A 15,624-nucleotide genomic window follows, 5' to 3' on the forward strand; every position below is an offset into this window, starting at 1 on the left:
AAGGGATGGTAGGAGAAAAACAATGGAGCTGTAACAATGCTCGATAAGAAATATACCCATTACATTACTCATGTAACAGTAACCCCTCTATACAGAATCTTTACAATAAAATATGTATTAAAAAATACTAGAAACCATGAAACTTTTATAGGAAAAGGTAGGAAAACACTAGGGACCCTGTGCATAAGTCAAAACTTTTAAAGTAAAAATCTAGAAACACAACATATCAAAGAAATAACTGATATATGGGATTACATCAAATTTAAAATTTTCTGCACAGCAAAGGAAATAGCTAACAATATAAACAGAAGAAAAATCACAAAATGGGAGAAGGTGTTTACCAGGGATACATCAGACAAGGGTCTAATATCCATAACATACTTTGAGGTTACAAAATTAAACTCTCAAAAAATAAACCCTCAGAGAAACAACAACTCAATAAATGTGCTAAAGCCCTAAATACTGACTTCTTAGAAGAGGTAAAATCGGACAATAGACACATGAAGAAATGTTCCACATGTCTAGCCTTAAAGGAAATGCAAATCAAAATAACATTGAGATTCTACCTCACCCCAGGAAGAATAGCCATTATCAAGAAATCTAACAATAACACATGCTGGAGAAGATGTGGCCAAAAGCAAACTCTCTTATATGGTTGGTGGAAATGTAAGTTTGTTCAATCAGTTGGAAAGCAGTATGGAGGAAAGCTAAGCACAGAACTACCCTGTCACCCACCAATTCCACTCCTGAGCATTTATCCAATAGAGGACAAGCATGGATACACTACAGCTTCCAGCACAACCATATTCACTGCAGCGTTCTTAACCATAGCCAAGGTATGGGCTCATCCCATATGCCCCTGAATGGATGCATGGATCAAGAAAATGTGGTATATATACACAATGGAATTCTACTCATCCATTAGAAAGAATGATATTGTAAAATTTGTAAGAAGGTAGAAAGACTTGGAAAAAATTACATTAAGTCAACTAAGCTAGGTCCAGAGAAATAAAGGTTGTATGGCCTCCCTCATTAGTGGGATCTAGAATGTACCTGTAAATCTATAAGTAAACACAATTCGTGGCATGCAGTTATAAGTGAATTAAATGAAGTATAATAGATGATATAAAGAATGCAAATAGTATAATTCTTCAGAAAGACTAAGTCAAAGCCCAACAAAGTAAGTAGCAAGAAATGGGTATTTGCTAGAGGGGAGAAGAGTAGAGGAATGAGCAGGGGAATGCAGTAGAATAAAGGCAAGAATGGATTGTACATACCACAGAACTGAGATAAATAAGGAAAGGGGTGGGTCGAGGGGGCGGGTGAAGATGTTAACGGATGATACAGATCAATATGCACTGGATTCATATTTAAAATTGCAAAAAAAATACAAACCAAAAATTTAAGAAAATGAGGGAAAGGTTGGGAAGAGTGGAGAATGTGGAAAGGCATGACATTGATTAAGAGGCGCTACGTTCATTAATTGCCATGTTGAATGACAACTCCTTTCTACAACCATTTAAACATAATAAAAAAGTTTGTTCACTCTGCTTTAAAATAAACAATTGCCATGAAAAGACATGCAGTTGGAGGTGGAGCTGTGGTTCATATTGTAGAAACCAGGCTTGAGCAGGAAAATCAAACAACAGTGAGCGGATCTGAATTCAAGTCTCAGATAAAGACTTTGCCAGGTGCCTATGGTATGGGACAGCAACTCTAACTAGAGGATCACAGCTTAAAGGCAGCCCAGCAGGAAAGTCTAAGACATGCTTATCAAAGTTAACCACCATAAAAAAAAAGCTGGAAATATAGCTGTGGCTCCATTTGTAGAGCACCAGTCATAAGCAAAACCTAAAGGATGTAGTCAAGCACTGAGTTCAAGCTTCAATATAGAAACCAACAAACAAAAGCAACACATCTTAATAGTGTTGGATTCCTTATAAAAAAGAAACAAACGAAGAAAATGAGTAGATAATTCAGAACTTTTGAAAGTCTCTGAACGTATTAAATCAGTGGCATAAATGACATATTCAATACAAAACAAAAGGAAAACTATTAATATTTTACTTTTAAAGCCTTTTCTCTTCATTGTATAAAGTTCTGAGAAGTTTTTGAACAAAAATACTCAATTGTATGATCCTTAAATACAAAATGTGGCTAAATGGTTCTTATTTCATGAAACCAAACCAAACCGAAACCTGACCACATGAATCTCATTTCTCAAATCTACACATGTTCATGTGCTCTATCATTGTGAATTTTCTCTATTTGCTCTCCATTTTGCCTGACATTGCATCCAAGTGTGACAGAGAGTACAAGAGCCCCAGAATTCTATAGTGGTGGTTGGTAAGGAGAGGGAAGCTACAGTAACTGCCACCCTCATTTCACTTATAGAAGAGAAAGAAAAAATCCTCCATGCTTCTGGCATAAGAATGAACGAGATAGTGCATGACTACATGGCCCAAAGAGCCAGGGGCAGCAAATTATAAGCAAAATAATTGTTTAAAGTCAGAAAAAGTAAACTCCACATTAAACTGTATCTTTCATCTTTAATGTTTGCTTCTAACATGCACATACCACATTTCAAAGTATCAGGGCAAAGAAAAGGTCTCTGCTTCTAGGAGTAAACATCCTATAAGAATGCAAACTCTAGTGTGACCAGGGCTCAGGCCTATTATAACAGCTACTCAAGAGGCTGAGATGAGAGGATCACGGTTCTAAGCCAGTCCAGGCAGGAAAGTCTATGAGACTCTTATATCCAATTAATGAACAAGCAGTCAGATATGCAGCTATGGCTCAAGTGCTAGCTTTGATTTAAAAAGTAAAAGTTCTGGGACTAAGTCCTTGCCCTGAGTTCAAATCACAGGACCTATAATAAAATAACACATAAAAGAATGCAAAATCAAGATTTATCCAAGAAAAAAGAAGAACAGAGGAGAGATGCAAGTCCAATCTGGCCTAGAACAACCCAGAACAATGATGTCAAAGAGAAAACACTAGAAGGCAAGTGCCTTGGATTACAAAATTCCTTACAAGACACCAACAATGTACTTCACCCTGCTCTTCAATCAGGTAACAAAGGAGCTCTTTCATTCTTCTTTGGCTATTTGAAAGTTCTAGTAAGTTCACTAATTGGGTCAACAAAATGATCTTAGAACAAGTGTAAGGCTTCAACCTCAAGGATCTTTCTTTGTCAAGCACATTAACTATATGCACAAAGTAATTATAATATTTTATGAGTTAAAATATAATGGACAAATTATAAATAGCTTTAATAATGAACATTGGTGACAAAAACTGAGATGATGTCTTCCATTTAAGAGCCTAGAGGAAAGGGGATAGTATGTCTGATTTGTAGACTTCAGGTCTTCCAAGACCAAGCAGTCAGGAGTTATTAAAGCTCTCCTGCCTTTCTCTACCCAATCCCCTCTTCTGGTTCAGATTCTGATCTTGTGATTGGCTACTTCAGACCTTTCAACTGCCTAACTAATGACATCATTCTCCCACCAAACCTATCACCACCTAGTAGAATCCTGGGGTTACCATGGCATCCTTTGAATATTTGCATCATCGCAAGTGCCCAGTGTCCAGTGAGCAGTATCCAGTGAGCTCCTTACTGGACACACTCGTGCTCTTTAGCTTCAGCTATCCACACATCCTCAAGTGTCATTCCTCATCCCTTGTATCTCCAGTTGATATTACCCCTTCTCTCAACATGTCTGGTAAGGAGAAAAAGGGTTTTCTTGGTATGTAACTTAGCCACACAATTTACTGTCTGACAAAATCTGTTGCTTTGTCTGCTACATGAAGATAATAAATTGGCCATTCTGGGATCACTTTGATTTCTAACACTGTGGTTACTTAAAGGGTATTCATGGATGGAGATTGAAGCCATAGACTTCTTCAGAGTGTCAATTTTAAACCAATTAATGGAGAAGGAAACCTGCATGAGGTGAAAACTCTATCCAAGATACTTTATCTGTAACAGAGTACTTCAACAGCTAGTTCCACTTTAGTATTTCAAATTTAGTGTATTCAAAGAATAACATTTAAGTGTTTCAATATTTCTGCTCAAATGGGGCACAGAGAAAAACAGGAAGAGAGGAGGGATGATCACACTAGCACTAGACAGATGTTCTGGAAGGAAAAGTTCACCAGGAACCGGAGGGGTTAAGAAAAGATAAAGAGGAGGATGAGAAATAGGATAGAACCACAGCTATGAAGAGCATGGGGACATTCTTAAGAAAAGAGAGGTGGTTTAGAACGGAATGCTGAAGATGATCAAACCTTTTAAAATCAACACACAGAAACAGAGTACAATCTAACCAAAGCAAAGCAAAGTGCAGTTAGTTTTAGTCAAAGCACACATTAGTGGACCACAAAGCAAACTAAGGGTAAAACAGAGAATCATTAAAAGCAGTTTTTGAGAAGTCACCTTTAGATGGTTCCTGCTTTGTATTTCTTGTGATGTTTTTTTCAGTTGACTGTGAATACAGAAGGGTATAGCACTGGTGCCAGCCATGCCCCAGCCCTCTTTGTTTGTTATGTTCTCAGACAGGATTTGGAGTTCTACTTCAGGCCAACTTGAACGGTGATCCTTCTGCCTATGACTCCCTTGTACCAGTGGCCACAGCCATGATCCACTACAGGAGGTTATGTGATTGAGATGAAATTTCACTAACCTGCCTAGAAGGCTGTCAAGCCACCATCCTGGACTGTTTCCCGAGTAGTTAGGATCAGAGAAGTGAGCTGCTGAGCCCTGCCTTGACAGTTTCCAATGTGAACATTTTAGACATGTATTGTAGAAATGGTTCTTTATAACATATTTCTAGGAAGGGTTCTTACAGAGGGTTGTGCAACATAAATTTCAGCATTACTTTTCATTCTGATTTTTAAATTTCATGGAGGTGTTTGTGTGTGTGTGTGTGTGTGTGTGTGTGTGTGTGAATACCGAGGTTTATGCTCCAAGTCTCGGTGCTGTCTCTAAGATTTTTAGCTCATAGCTAGTGGTCTACAACTTGAGCCACACCTCTACTTCCTGGTTTTGCTGCTTAAAAGGAAATAAGAGTCTCACAGGCTTTGTGGGGTACAGCAGCTTGGAACCATGGCCCTCAAACCTCAGGTACCTGAGGAGCTAGGATAAGAGTCATAATGGCCAGGCATATATATATATATATATATATATATATATATATATACACATATATATATACATATATATACATACATATACAATAAATATAAATATAAATATATATGAAATACTCTACCTTTCATGGGTAGTAGTTCAAATAAAAAATGCATTTTATCATTATAATCACTTTCTGGCTAAAACAAAACATACTAAAAATCAGTCCATTGAGATCCAAAAAATCAAAGAGAAAGACTTTTCAAAGAATAAAAAGCAAAAGTTAATCTCCATATCTTTACTTTACTACATATACTTTACACATTCATTTCAAACAATTTTGAAAGTCCATTTTGGTTTTCTATAGTTAAAGAGTTGTTTGGGGATGGGACTATAGCTCAGTAGCACATTATGACACTGATTGCTACCTACTGCACTAGCAAGGCACCTTCAGTATCACATTACATAAATAAAATATAAAAGGCCTTAATTCTGCCTGGCATTGTAGCTCCTGTCTGTGATCCTAGCTACTTATAGGGCTGAGATCTGTGGATCACACTTCTAAGCCAGACTGAAAAAGTAAGTGTCTTTGAAACTATTATCTTCAATTAACCACCCCAAATGGGCTGAAGTACAGCTGAGGCTCCACTAGCAGAGCTGTTGCTTTGAATAAACACAGACACAGACACACAGACACAGACAGACAGACAAACACATACATAGATCTGAAAAATAACATTCAGTCCCAGAATTTAAGCCGCAGTAGCAATAGCTCACAAAGAATGTCTTTGTTGCATTGCCAGTAAAGAAAATGATGATCATGGGGCTGGGAAGGTGGCTCAGTGGTAGAGCGCTCACCTTCTATGCATGAGGCTTTGGGTTTGATTCTTCAGCACCACATAAGCAAAAGGAAAAAAAGTCAGAAGTGGCGCTATGGCTCAAGTGGTAGAGCACTAGCCTTGAGCTGAAGAGCTGAGGGACAGCGAACAGGCCCAGAGTTCAGGCCCTATGACCGGACCCCCCCCAAAAAAAGAAAATGATGATCATGATGATCATAATAGAATTCTAATAGTGATTACTTTTTATGGGTGGTCATATTTTTCTTATGTTGAAGATGATTTTTCTCATGATTGAATATGAAACTAGGTTTTCAGAATAAATATGAAAACTTCCAAAATCTTTCAAAGAATTTTTGGTGCTTCTGTTTTTACTGTATTAATTAAAATATCTAGCTAGTACAATTAATATCTTTAAATTGGAGTGTAATATTTAGAGAAATAGGAATGGCTACAATAATAGGATTCTTTTACTTTTGGTGATTTGCTGTCCTTTATACCATTTTGGGTTTTGTTTCTTGCTCTAGTTTTTTCTTTTTTGCATTTGTGCTATGTTGCCCAAACTGATCTTAATGTCCTGACAAGAGTGATTCTTTCACCTCAGCATCCCACATGCTAGAAATACAGAGGTATTAGGCTTCTTATCCATTAAAAAAATACTGGTCTACATCAATTATGACTGCTTATATGACATGACTCGATGCAAAAAAATTCCAAAGAAGATAAGTTACCTTACTCCCAGGATGAAAGGTCAGATAATAACTAATCATTCTCAATAAACATTAGAAATTTGAATTAAAAGTACCATTTATACTATCAAAATTATGAGATACTTAGAATAATTACAAAAGATATGTGTAGGATGTATATGCTGAAAACTACAAAGCTTTCGTAAAAGAAATCAAAGCAACAGTCAAGTAAATGAAGTTATCCATATTCATGGAGAGAATGACTTATTATTGTCAATTGAGGCAGGATGAGAAAAGAGAGATGTGTCAATGAGAGATAGGAGATAGGGGTGGTGTACCTTTAAGTGAAGAAACATATGTACTGACTTGAATTGCATGCAAAAATGAGCTAAGTGTGGTATCTTATATTCCAAGCTACTTGGAATTCTAGGCACTTGAAAAGTTGAGGTTGAAAGTTTGCTGTCAGTCTTATCAATTAACTGACAAACTGTCTCAAAAAAAAAAAAGTTCTGAGCCAGGTGCCAGCAATTATTACCTATAATCCTAGCTACTCAGGAGGATATTCTGTGAACATGGCAGTTCAAAGATATTCTTGTCAAGAAAGTCTTTAGGATCCTTGTCTACAGTTAACCACGAAAAGTCTGAAGTAGAACTGTGGCTAACATGGTACAATGCTAGCCTTGAGCACAAAAACCTAGGCAAATTGCTCAGGCCATGAGTGCAAGTCTCTAAATAGTGACACACACACATACACACACACACACACACACATTCTTAATTCAAAACCAACTTTCACATCTGTGCTAGATTTTGGCTAAAATGAAGGACAAATGTCCATTTGCTTAATATAATAACATCACTTCATTTACTGGTTAATATACTAAATGAGATTGTTTGATAATATCCAAATTATCTTTAATATCTTTGTATATTTAATTATATATCATATTTTTACTTTGTCTAACTTTTCAGAACTGACTATATCTAGCTCCATATCAATCATGTATGAGACTTTTATTCATTACTCATTATTATGAATATTTGCATATATAATATGTCATTGATGAATAAGTAGAAGCTCAGAAAGTTTCACAGTTTTCTTGCAAAAAGCATTTCTTGAGGAAGTTATCTCTGTGGTAGGCATTGTGACTTCAGGTCAGAAGGCAGACCTGAAGAGGTCTGACTTGACTTATCTTATTGTCTTTGTTTTAAATGAACTCTATAAGTGTCCTGCAACTTATAAAAGGTGTCACAATAACAAGAACAATGAAAACAGGATCACTGTTTTCTCATGAACAACATCAACTGGTTCATAAAAATTCTCTTTCTCTTGATTGTGGTACATTTTTCATCTGCTCATCCTTTGTAACATGGTGCTCATAGCAATACGAAGGAAGTACTCAAACCAATCACGCTGACCTCTGACCATCAATTTCCTTACTCCTGCAATAATCTAAAAAGTGCTCTAAAGATATCTGAGATCTAAAATGGTTCCATGCTAGGACATAGTTAGGAGCAAATACAAGTGCAGACTAAGGGAAAGACAGAGAAGCAAAGGAGAAGCCTGTTTCTACCCAGAAAACAACACAGGAACCACTTGGTGTCTTCTGTTGCACAGCTTGGGAAAGTTCATCAGAAGAATACCAAATGGCTTTGACTTATAAACTGATCATTGATAAGTCAGTGATTGTTGGTATTAGAGGGCTTCTGATCATAGCCAGCTTCAAATATACACCTCCTCAAGTAAAGTGGAGTTTGTCAGTCTCATTCATTTTTACCATCCTCATTCATTTTTACCATCATCTTGCTTCTTGCAGACAATTTCCAACATCCATCTTTACTTGGAACTGCAAACTCACCACAGCTCTCTGTTCCTGTGGTGAGCGATGCCACTTCTCTAGCAGGAAATGTTGGCAACTTCTCCAGAGCCTCAACTCCAGCCTTCACTTCAACATGGCCACTACCATCAACCTCTGGCATCTCTTTCCAGCCACTCACGGGTACTGCCTATCTTTACCAACATTCTAGCACACCCATGCTGTCAGGAGTTACTGGCCAGAACCACATCTGCACTTCAGCTTCCTCCTGTCCCAGTACTTTTGAAAGGAAGTACACAGGACACACTAAAAAGAAGTCATCTGAACTTAGAGACTTCACCGTGACTCTCAACAACCAGGGCACAGCAGTCCCTTCAATGGCTGTGCTACCACGATATGTGGATGCCAATGCCATAGTCCCTCTGTATCCATCACTGTCTGGCAGCCTGGTTCAGGGGACATTATCTCAGATTCCACATCAAGAGAGTAGCATATTACTTCCCTACCAACAAAGAAACCAGGTTTACTACTATAATCAAAACACTATGGGCCCTCTGTTATTTGGAGAGCCTGGTCCCTGCCTGCAATCATATGGCTCTGTGTCCTACACAGGGAGTGGGTTCTTTGCTCCTCAGCCTGAAATAGTGATGACACTCCAAGAGGTCCAGCCTACAGATGTCATACCACCAGTCTCCACTTCTGGAATCTACTACTCTGTGTCTGCTCAACCTAACACAGAAACCCATTCCCAAGGTAAGCACAGACAGCAAAGAGGAATAGGATTAGCAGCATACAAAAGGAGGGGACAATCTGCATCTGAATAGCAGAGAGTTCACAAATGTAGTTTAAGTCCTGAATCTCAACAACCACACTTACAAGGTGACCTTCATTTTCAGGCATAAAGCAGATGGCTAAGGGTATGCTTCAAATGGAGGAGAACTTGAGCTGTGCCTCAAACGGTAGAATGCTACCCTTGAGCCAAAAAACCTCAGGTAGAGTGCACAGCCACTGAGTGCAGTACAGAAACAGGGATACACACACACAATCCCACATTCACATACTCAGAGTTGCTGCCCAAACGAAACAGGCCATAAGACATACATTCTCTGTATTTTGCAGGCAGGAAGACCACTTTTGATCTGAGCACCAGTGCCTCATGCTGTGGCCTATTTACTCAGGAGACTGAGATCTTTTTCAGCATCTTCAATTCACAAACAAATGTCAACCCTAGTGGTCTATATGAAATGTTAATGTACCAGCCCTAAGAAAAATACTGAAAAAAGCAAAAAGGCTCTTAAATCAAGCCCCAGAACCAGTGAGCTCATACATACATCCTCACTCACTGTCTCTCTTACACACACTCCTCTATACCCCACTGCACAGAAATTCACAAATCAAACGCACACAAAATCTTTCCTTTCTCATTCTCCCCCCGCCATGATGAGATATGTTATATGTACAGGAGAGTGACAAAAATTGTTACTTGTATAAAAATTTGAGGAATCATAAATTTACTTTTTCTCATGGGATTGATCTGAGTGCTAATAGCTTTCATTTTTATTTCACTTACAACAAACTTATAAAGGAAAACAAAGGGGGCTGGGAAGGTGGCTCAGTAGTAGAGCACTTGCCTTGCATGCATGAGGATCTGGGTTCGATTCCTCAGCACCACATAAGCAAAAAGAAAAAAAGCCAGAAGTGGCTCTGTGGCTCAAGTGGTAGAGCTTTAGTCTTGAGCTGAAGAGCTAAGGGACAGCGCCCAGGCCCAGAGTTCAGGCCACACGACCAGACCCCCCCAAAAAAAAATAAAAAAGAAAAGAAATAATGACTTCTAATTAGCACCGGTTTTAATTAGAGTAGCTATAACCCATATACTGATTCAGAGTTTTGTCCATGGATCATAAGACCATCTCCTAGGGACACCTTTTTTGGGGATCAAAAATGCCTATTTAATTTGTTGGGTGGAACATCTCACTTTACCAGGAACTGATTTCAGCAGTGATTACTTTGGGCTGATGGAAACTAACCTGGGAATGGAAACTTTCCTAGAATTGCAACTTCAAAGTCAGAAACATTATCAGCCAGAAATTGCAGAGAGTCTCAAGGTAAATGCTGAAGTAATTGAGAAAAACATGTGTCACCTGACCTTGGAGACATTTCAATAAGAGTCCAGTATTAAATTCTCCTAGTACCTAGGCCTTGCCTCAAGCAAATCCAGACACAAACAGAGAAGAAGGATTAGGATAAAATTTAAGCGAAGCTTTGAAAGCCTCTGGTTGCCTTCCAGAAAACTATAGAAAGCCAGGATGCCCCACTACTCTCTTTAGAAATCCCTGACATTTGGCAGCTGCAGGCCAACCGTAACCTTAGAGACGAGTGAGTAGTCTACATATGATAGGGCCAATTGGGAAAATTTTTGTCTTGAGGACAAATGGAATTAACTGGAACAATAGGTGGGCTTAGAGACAGTGCTGTAATGGTCAAAGACATTCATTTTAACCAGATTTTCAATTCATTCACAGATCTCAAACAATCTAAAGTTTCTACTACAACTGACAACAAAGGCACAGAAACCATCGATGAGATTCTCCTGCAGGAAAACTCAATGGTCACTAAGCATTCCACTGGTCAAGTCCAAAGGAACAAGCATGAAGCCTTGGAAAGTGTGGATGGAACTCCTGAGGTCAAAGTCGAATGCCAGCCCCCAGAGCTCCTGCTGGAGGAAGAGGCGACTGTGTGCACCATCCCATCCAGTGACCAGGCTTCCGTGAACACAGACAAGCATTCTGACAGCAAATCTCCAAAAGCTGCATCCAGCAAGGTCAGCAAAACTAAGAGCCATGCACAGAAAGAGACCAAAAGGATCAGGGAGAACCACCCCAAGAAATGTGATGAAACCAAGCAGCCAGGGAACAAAATCAAAAAAGAAGAAAAGACAAGCATTCCCAAGACCAAGCACAAGAGAAGTCACCCTGAGCTTAGCCAAGAGACCTTCAAAAGGCCTCGAACCAACCTAGGCGTGCAGATGTGGGAGTCAGTGCAGGTTTTCCATGCACTAGGGAAGAAAAGTGAGAAGAAAAAGGAGCTGCCTTCTCCCAAGGCCTTGAGAAATGCCAGCAGCACACAAGAAACCAAGTCCACTCCAGCTGTGAAATCCTGGCTGGATATTCCCCATGAGGGCAAAGGCCCTAAAATTACTCAAGTCAAGAAAAGGGATAGGAATGAAAGCCAGTGTCCATCACCAACCCAGGATGAGCTGCCTCCACCTGGGAAGGTCAAGCTGGTTCCTTTGCCTTTTCTAGCCCCAGAGAAGCCTCAAGCTCGACCTGTTTCTCGCAGGCCACAGTCTCTGGCCTCCCGGAGACCCACTGTACCTTACCGGGCTCTCCCTTGTTCTAACACAGCTCAGCCTACTCCAGTCAGCCGATCTCAACCAGCTACTGCCAACACATGCTTCATAGGTTCCACCAAAACATCGCAGACAACTACAGACAAAACAATCAAACAGGGATTGACCACCACTCCCCAGCCTAGTGTGTATCAATCTACTGTTGCTAGGCCTAAACCCTACAAAACATCATCTTCCACTTCTCTGCAGCAGAAGCCTGTGTCCACTTCTGGGACCAAGTTCCAGTCACCACCTAAACCTCAAAGCCAGTATCTACTCCAAGACTTCAGCCGCCAACCAATTCCATGGAGGAAACCTGATATTCCTGGGCCAGTAGTATCAAATCCCATCACCAAGGAGCAGAGGCCAGAGCGTGAAGCCATGAAAAGGCGGGCCCAGAAAGAGCGTGAAATTGCTGCCCAATACACTGCTTTGGGGAAACTGCAGTTTTTTGCTCAGAGGCAAAGAGATATGGAAGTTTCTCAATATTATGGCTATGTAATGTAAGAGCTGCTGCGATTGTGGGAACCATATTGAATACCAGATATTTTCCCGTATATATTTATATACAAAGATATAAACACTGATATAGACTTATGATATATAGATATATTGATATACATAGTTTTTGATAGAATAAAATTATTTTAATGTACTTAAACTCAATAAAATTGAATAATTAAATGTAATAGAATTGAGTATAAGATTAATGAAGAAGCCATTTGAGTTCTTTGATATTTCCAAAGTTTTGGATTTTGGATAGAGGTTGGAATCAAAGGTTGCATTGGAAAGAAGCAACTGAATTGTGTGTGTCACAGGGGAGGGTAAGGAAAAGGTTTGAGGACAGCAGAACTAACACAGTCCATGAGTAGGAAGGAAAAAGAGATTATATAGTCTCTTAGAAGAAACATGCATCAACAATGTGTTAGAAGACATAAATTATGAGGTTGGTTTCAAAAATCCAACTTAGAAAATGTTAAAAAGTGGAGAAGAAGGGTCTAGGAGAACCTCAGAAATGTAGACCTTTATGTCTTATAATCACCTAGGGGAAAAAGTAAGCAAGCACTTTGAAGTTAGGGTGTCATGGCTCTTGCTTGTAATCCTGGCTACTCAAGAGACTGAGATATGAAGATGGAGATTCTAAGGTAGCAATGGCAGACAAATAAGACATACTGTCATGAAAATTGAGCAGCAAAGAGCAGAGAAGGGAGCTGGGAGCTCAGGGTCATGTGGTAATGCAGTAGTACTGAATGAAAAAGCTAAGTGAAAATACATTGGCCCTAACTTTTACCTCAGTAGTTTCACACAACAAAAATATTAGTACAACTCCAACCGTCATGAGTTATCCTAAGATTAGAAGAGGAAAGGCAAATACATCATATGGGAGAATATACCACAGAAGAGCCAAGGGCTCCCTGTTATCCTGGGTACACTGGCTATCCTGGGGCCTCGCCAAGTGAATTACAGAAGCATAAAGCCCACCCAGAATATGGCCTCACCATCCATGGCCATGTATTTATTCAATCCCCATGGACAGGGCAGGAAGATGTGCTCCTTCAATTAACCACCAAACACACAAGGCCAGTATCACTGCTCTACTTGATCAGTGAGGTTCAGCAATGGGCTGGGATCACGTTAAATGCAAAGTCAAGGCCTCCAGTGGAGGCTTGAGACTGAATTCCTGAGATTTCAAGCACTCTGGGGCTTCCAATCTGGCTTTCCCTACTGAAATTCCATAGGTTATGGGTAGACAAGATCAAACATATGAAGTGGATTAAACACTAAAGGTGGGGCCATGTCTTACACAGCTCTTTCTTGCAGGTGCTGCTTTCCTAACCCATTCCCAAGAAGTGGCACTGTGGCTCAAGCGGTAGAGCGCTTGCCTTGAGCTGAAGAGCTGAGGGACAGTGTCCAAGCCCTGAGTTCAAGCCCCACGACTGACCAAAAAGAAACAAACAAACAAAACAAGAAAACCCAAAACTTACTAAGCCATTCCCAGCAAAGGAAGAGCACCAGAGATCTCTTCTCCTGGAGTCCATTCTAGGAGAGTCCCAGGGAGAGATGCATTTGCGCATGCACAGTCGCTGCACTCTTGCTGCAGGGGCCTGTGTTCAACTTCTATGCTCACAAGCGGCAGAGCTGGAGGGAGTGGGTGATGGGGACTAGAGAGGATAGGAAAGGAGAATAGGAGAGGGACATAGTATGGAGGATCATTGTAGGAAAACACTAAACTGTGTTTGAAACCATTTCTTGAGCTAGACGCCATGGGCTCGTGCCTGTAATCCTACCTACCCTGGAGGCTGAGAACTGAGAATTTCTCTTCAAGACAGCCTGTGCAGGAATTGTCTGGGAGACACTTAGTTCCAATTAACCTGCAAAAAGCCAAAAGAGGAGCTGTGGCTGAAGTGGCTGAGACCTAGCCTTGAGCAAAAGCTCAGAGTGCCCAGGTTCTGAGTTCAAGCCCTAGAACCATAAAAAAAAAACCCCACTTCTTGTGATATAACTCATCACACTCACCATTAGAATGTACATAAATCAGAGGCATAATAGTACATATGCAGAAAGAAACCAAATGTTCTTTTTATTTTATTGTTTTGTACCAGTTCTTGGATTGAAGTAAGGCCTGGGGACTCTTCCTTAGCTTTTTCTTTCAAGGCCAGCCCCCAACCACTTGAGCCACATCCACTTCCACCATGATCCTCAGGTCTCAGCCCCTCTGAGATGACGAACAGGGCTCACCAGCACCTCCCTACTTTTACACTTATGGATGTACATTATTTTCCCTAGTAGTCATCTTTACAAAGATTTTGCAACTGAATAAATTGATTTTAAAAAAGTCATTTGAAATTAGGAGAAAATAGTGGATACATAAGGGAGAACTAATTAAGCTCTCTGAAGAAGCAGACTTTTAGGCTCCCATCCAGCTTTTCAGATCTAGACAGTCATACCAATAATATATAATGATTAAGAGATACATACCAATGAAACAAATTATAAACTTCCTGGTTAAGCAGACAGACTGAAGCACCCACCAGTGGTGGTTGTGGCAGTGGTGCCAGCAGCCACAGCAGTCACAGCAGCAGTAGTGGTGGTGGCTGAGCCATCAAGGCTCCCACATACCTCCAGCAGGAATTTAAAGACCTGGAAAGGGAGCCCTAGTTCACTTGGCCATACTGGGATACGGGGAAAACTCACCACATGCTGGACAGGCTGAAACACCAAGGGAAAGAATGAGTACCCCTCACAAGACCTGCCTCTTCCAGAGGATAGCATCTGGAAGGGAACGGCTACTCCTAGCCCCAAATAATGCCATTTCTGAAATTGGCAACTAGCCTGCCAACACACCACCTGGCCTGAACCAAGGGCAAAGGAGTGTGATCCCCTAGCACAACTCCTTTTTGGTGAAAACAAAAGGCCCACCCTGGGGGAGGCAGCCTGCCCCTCAGAAGGGAGCAAGGACAAGCTTAGCATTCCAGACATATTGCAGCCTGGCTTCAGGCCAGCTGAGCACCATGGAATCACCAAACTGAAAGCTTCAGCCTGACAGCAGTGGCTCCTACCTGTAATCCTAGCTACTTAGGAAGCTGAGATACGAGGATTGCTGTTCAAAGCCAGCTGAGCAGGAAAGTCTGTGCAACTCTTAATGCCAAATAATCACCAGAAAAGCAGAAGTGGGACTGTGGCTCAAGGGGTAAAGTGCTAGTTTGAGCTAAAAAGGTCAGGAACAGTTCCCAGGCTCACACTTCAAGACCAACGATAGACCAAA

General features: G+C 40.4%; 1 protein-coding gene across 1 annotated transcript; it reads left to right on the forward strand.

Moving 5' to 3' along the window:
• Window positions 1–1,570: 1,570 nt before the first annotated feature.
• Window positions 1,571–12,396, forward strand: LOC138804590 (uncharacterized protein C2orf78-like). Its single transcript, XM_069988903.1, is given in 7 exon segments — window positions 1,571–1,700; window positions 3,640–3,666; window positions 3,669–3,722; window positions 8,471–9,223; window positions 10,484–10,575; window positions 10,758–10,830; window positions 10,993–12,396. Coding segments are annotated over 7 exon segments (2,502 nt in total). The 3' UTR covers window positions 12,366–12,396.
• The last annotated feature ends 3,228 nt before the right edge of the window (window positions 12,397–15,624 follow it).

Source organism: Dipodomys merriami, unplaced genomic scaffold, assembly GCF_024711535.1.
Source record: "Dipodomys merriami isolate MVZ:Mamm:240054 unplaced genomic scaffold, mDipMer1.0.p SCAF_37, whole genome shotgun sequence".
NCBI lineage: Eukaryota > Metazoa > Chordata > Mammalia > Rodentia > Heteromyidae > Dipodomys > Dipodomys merriami.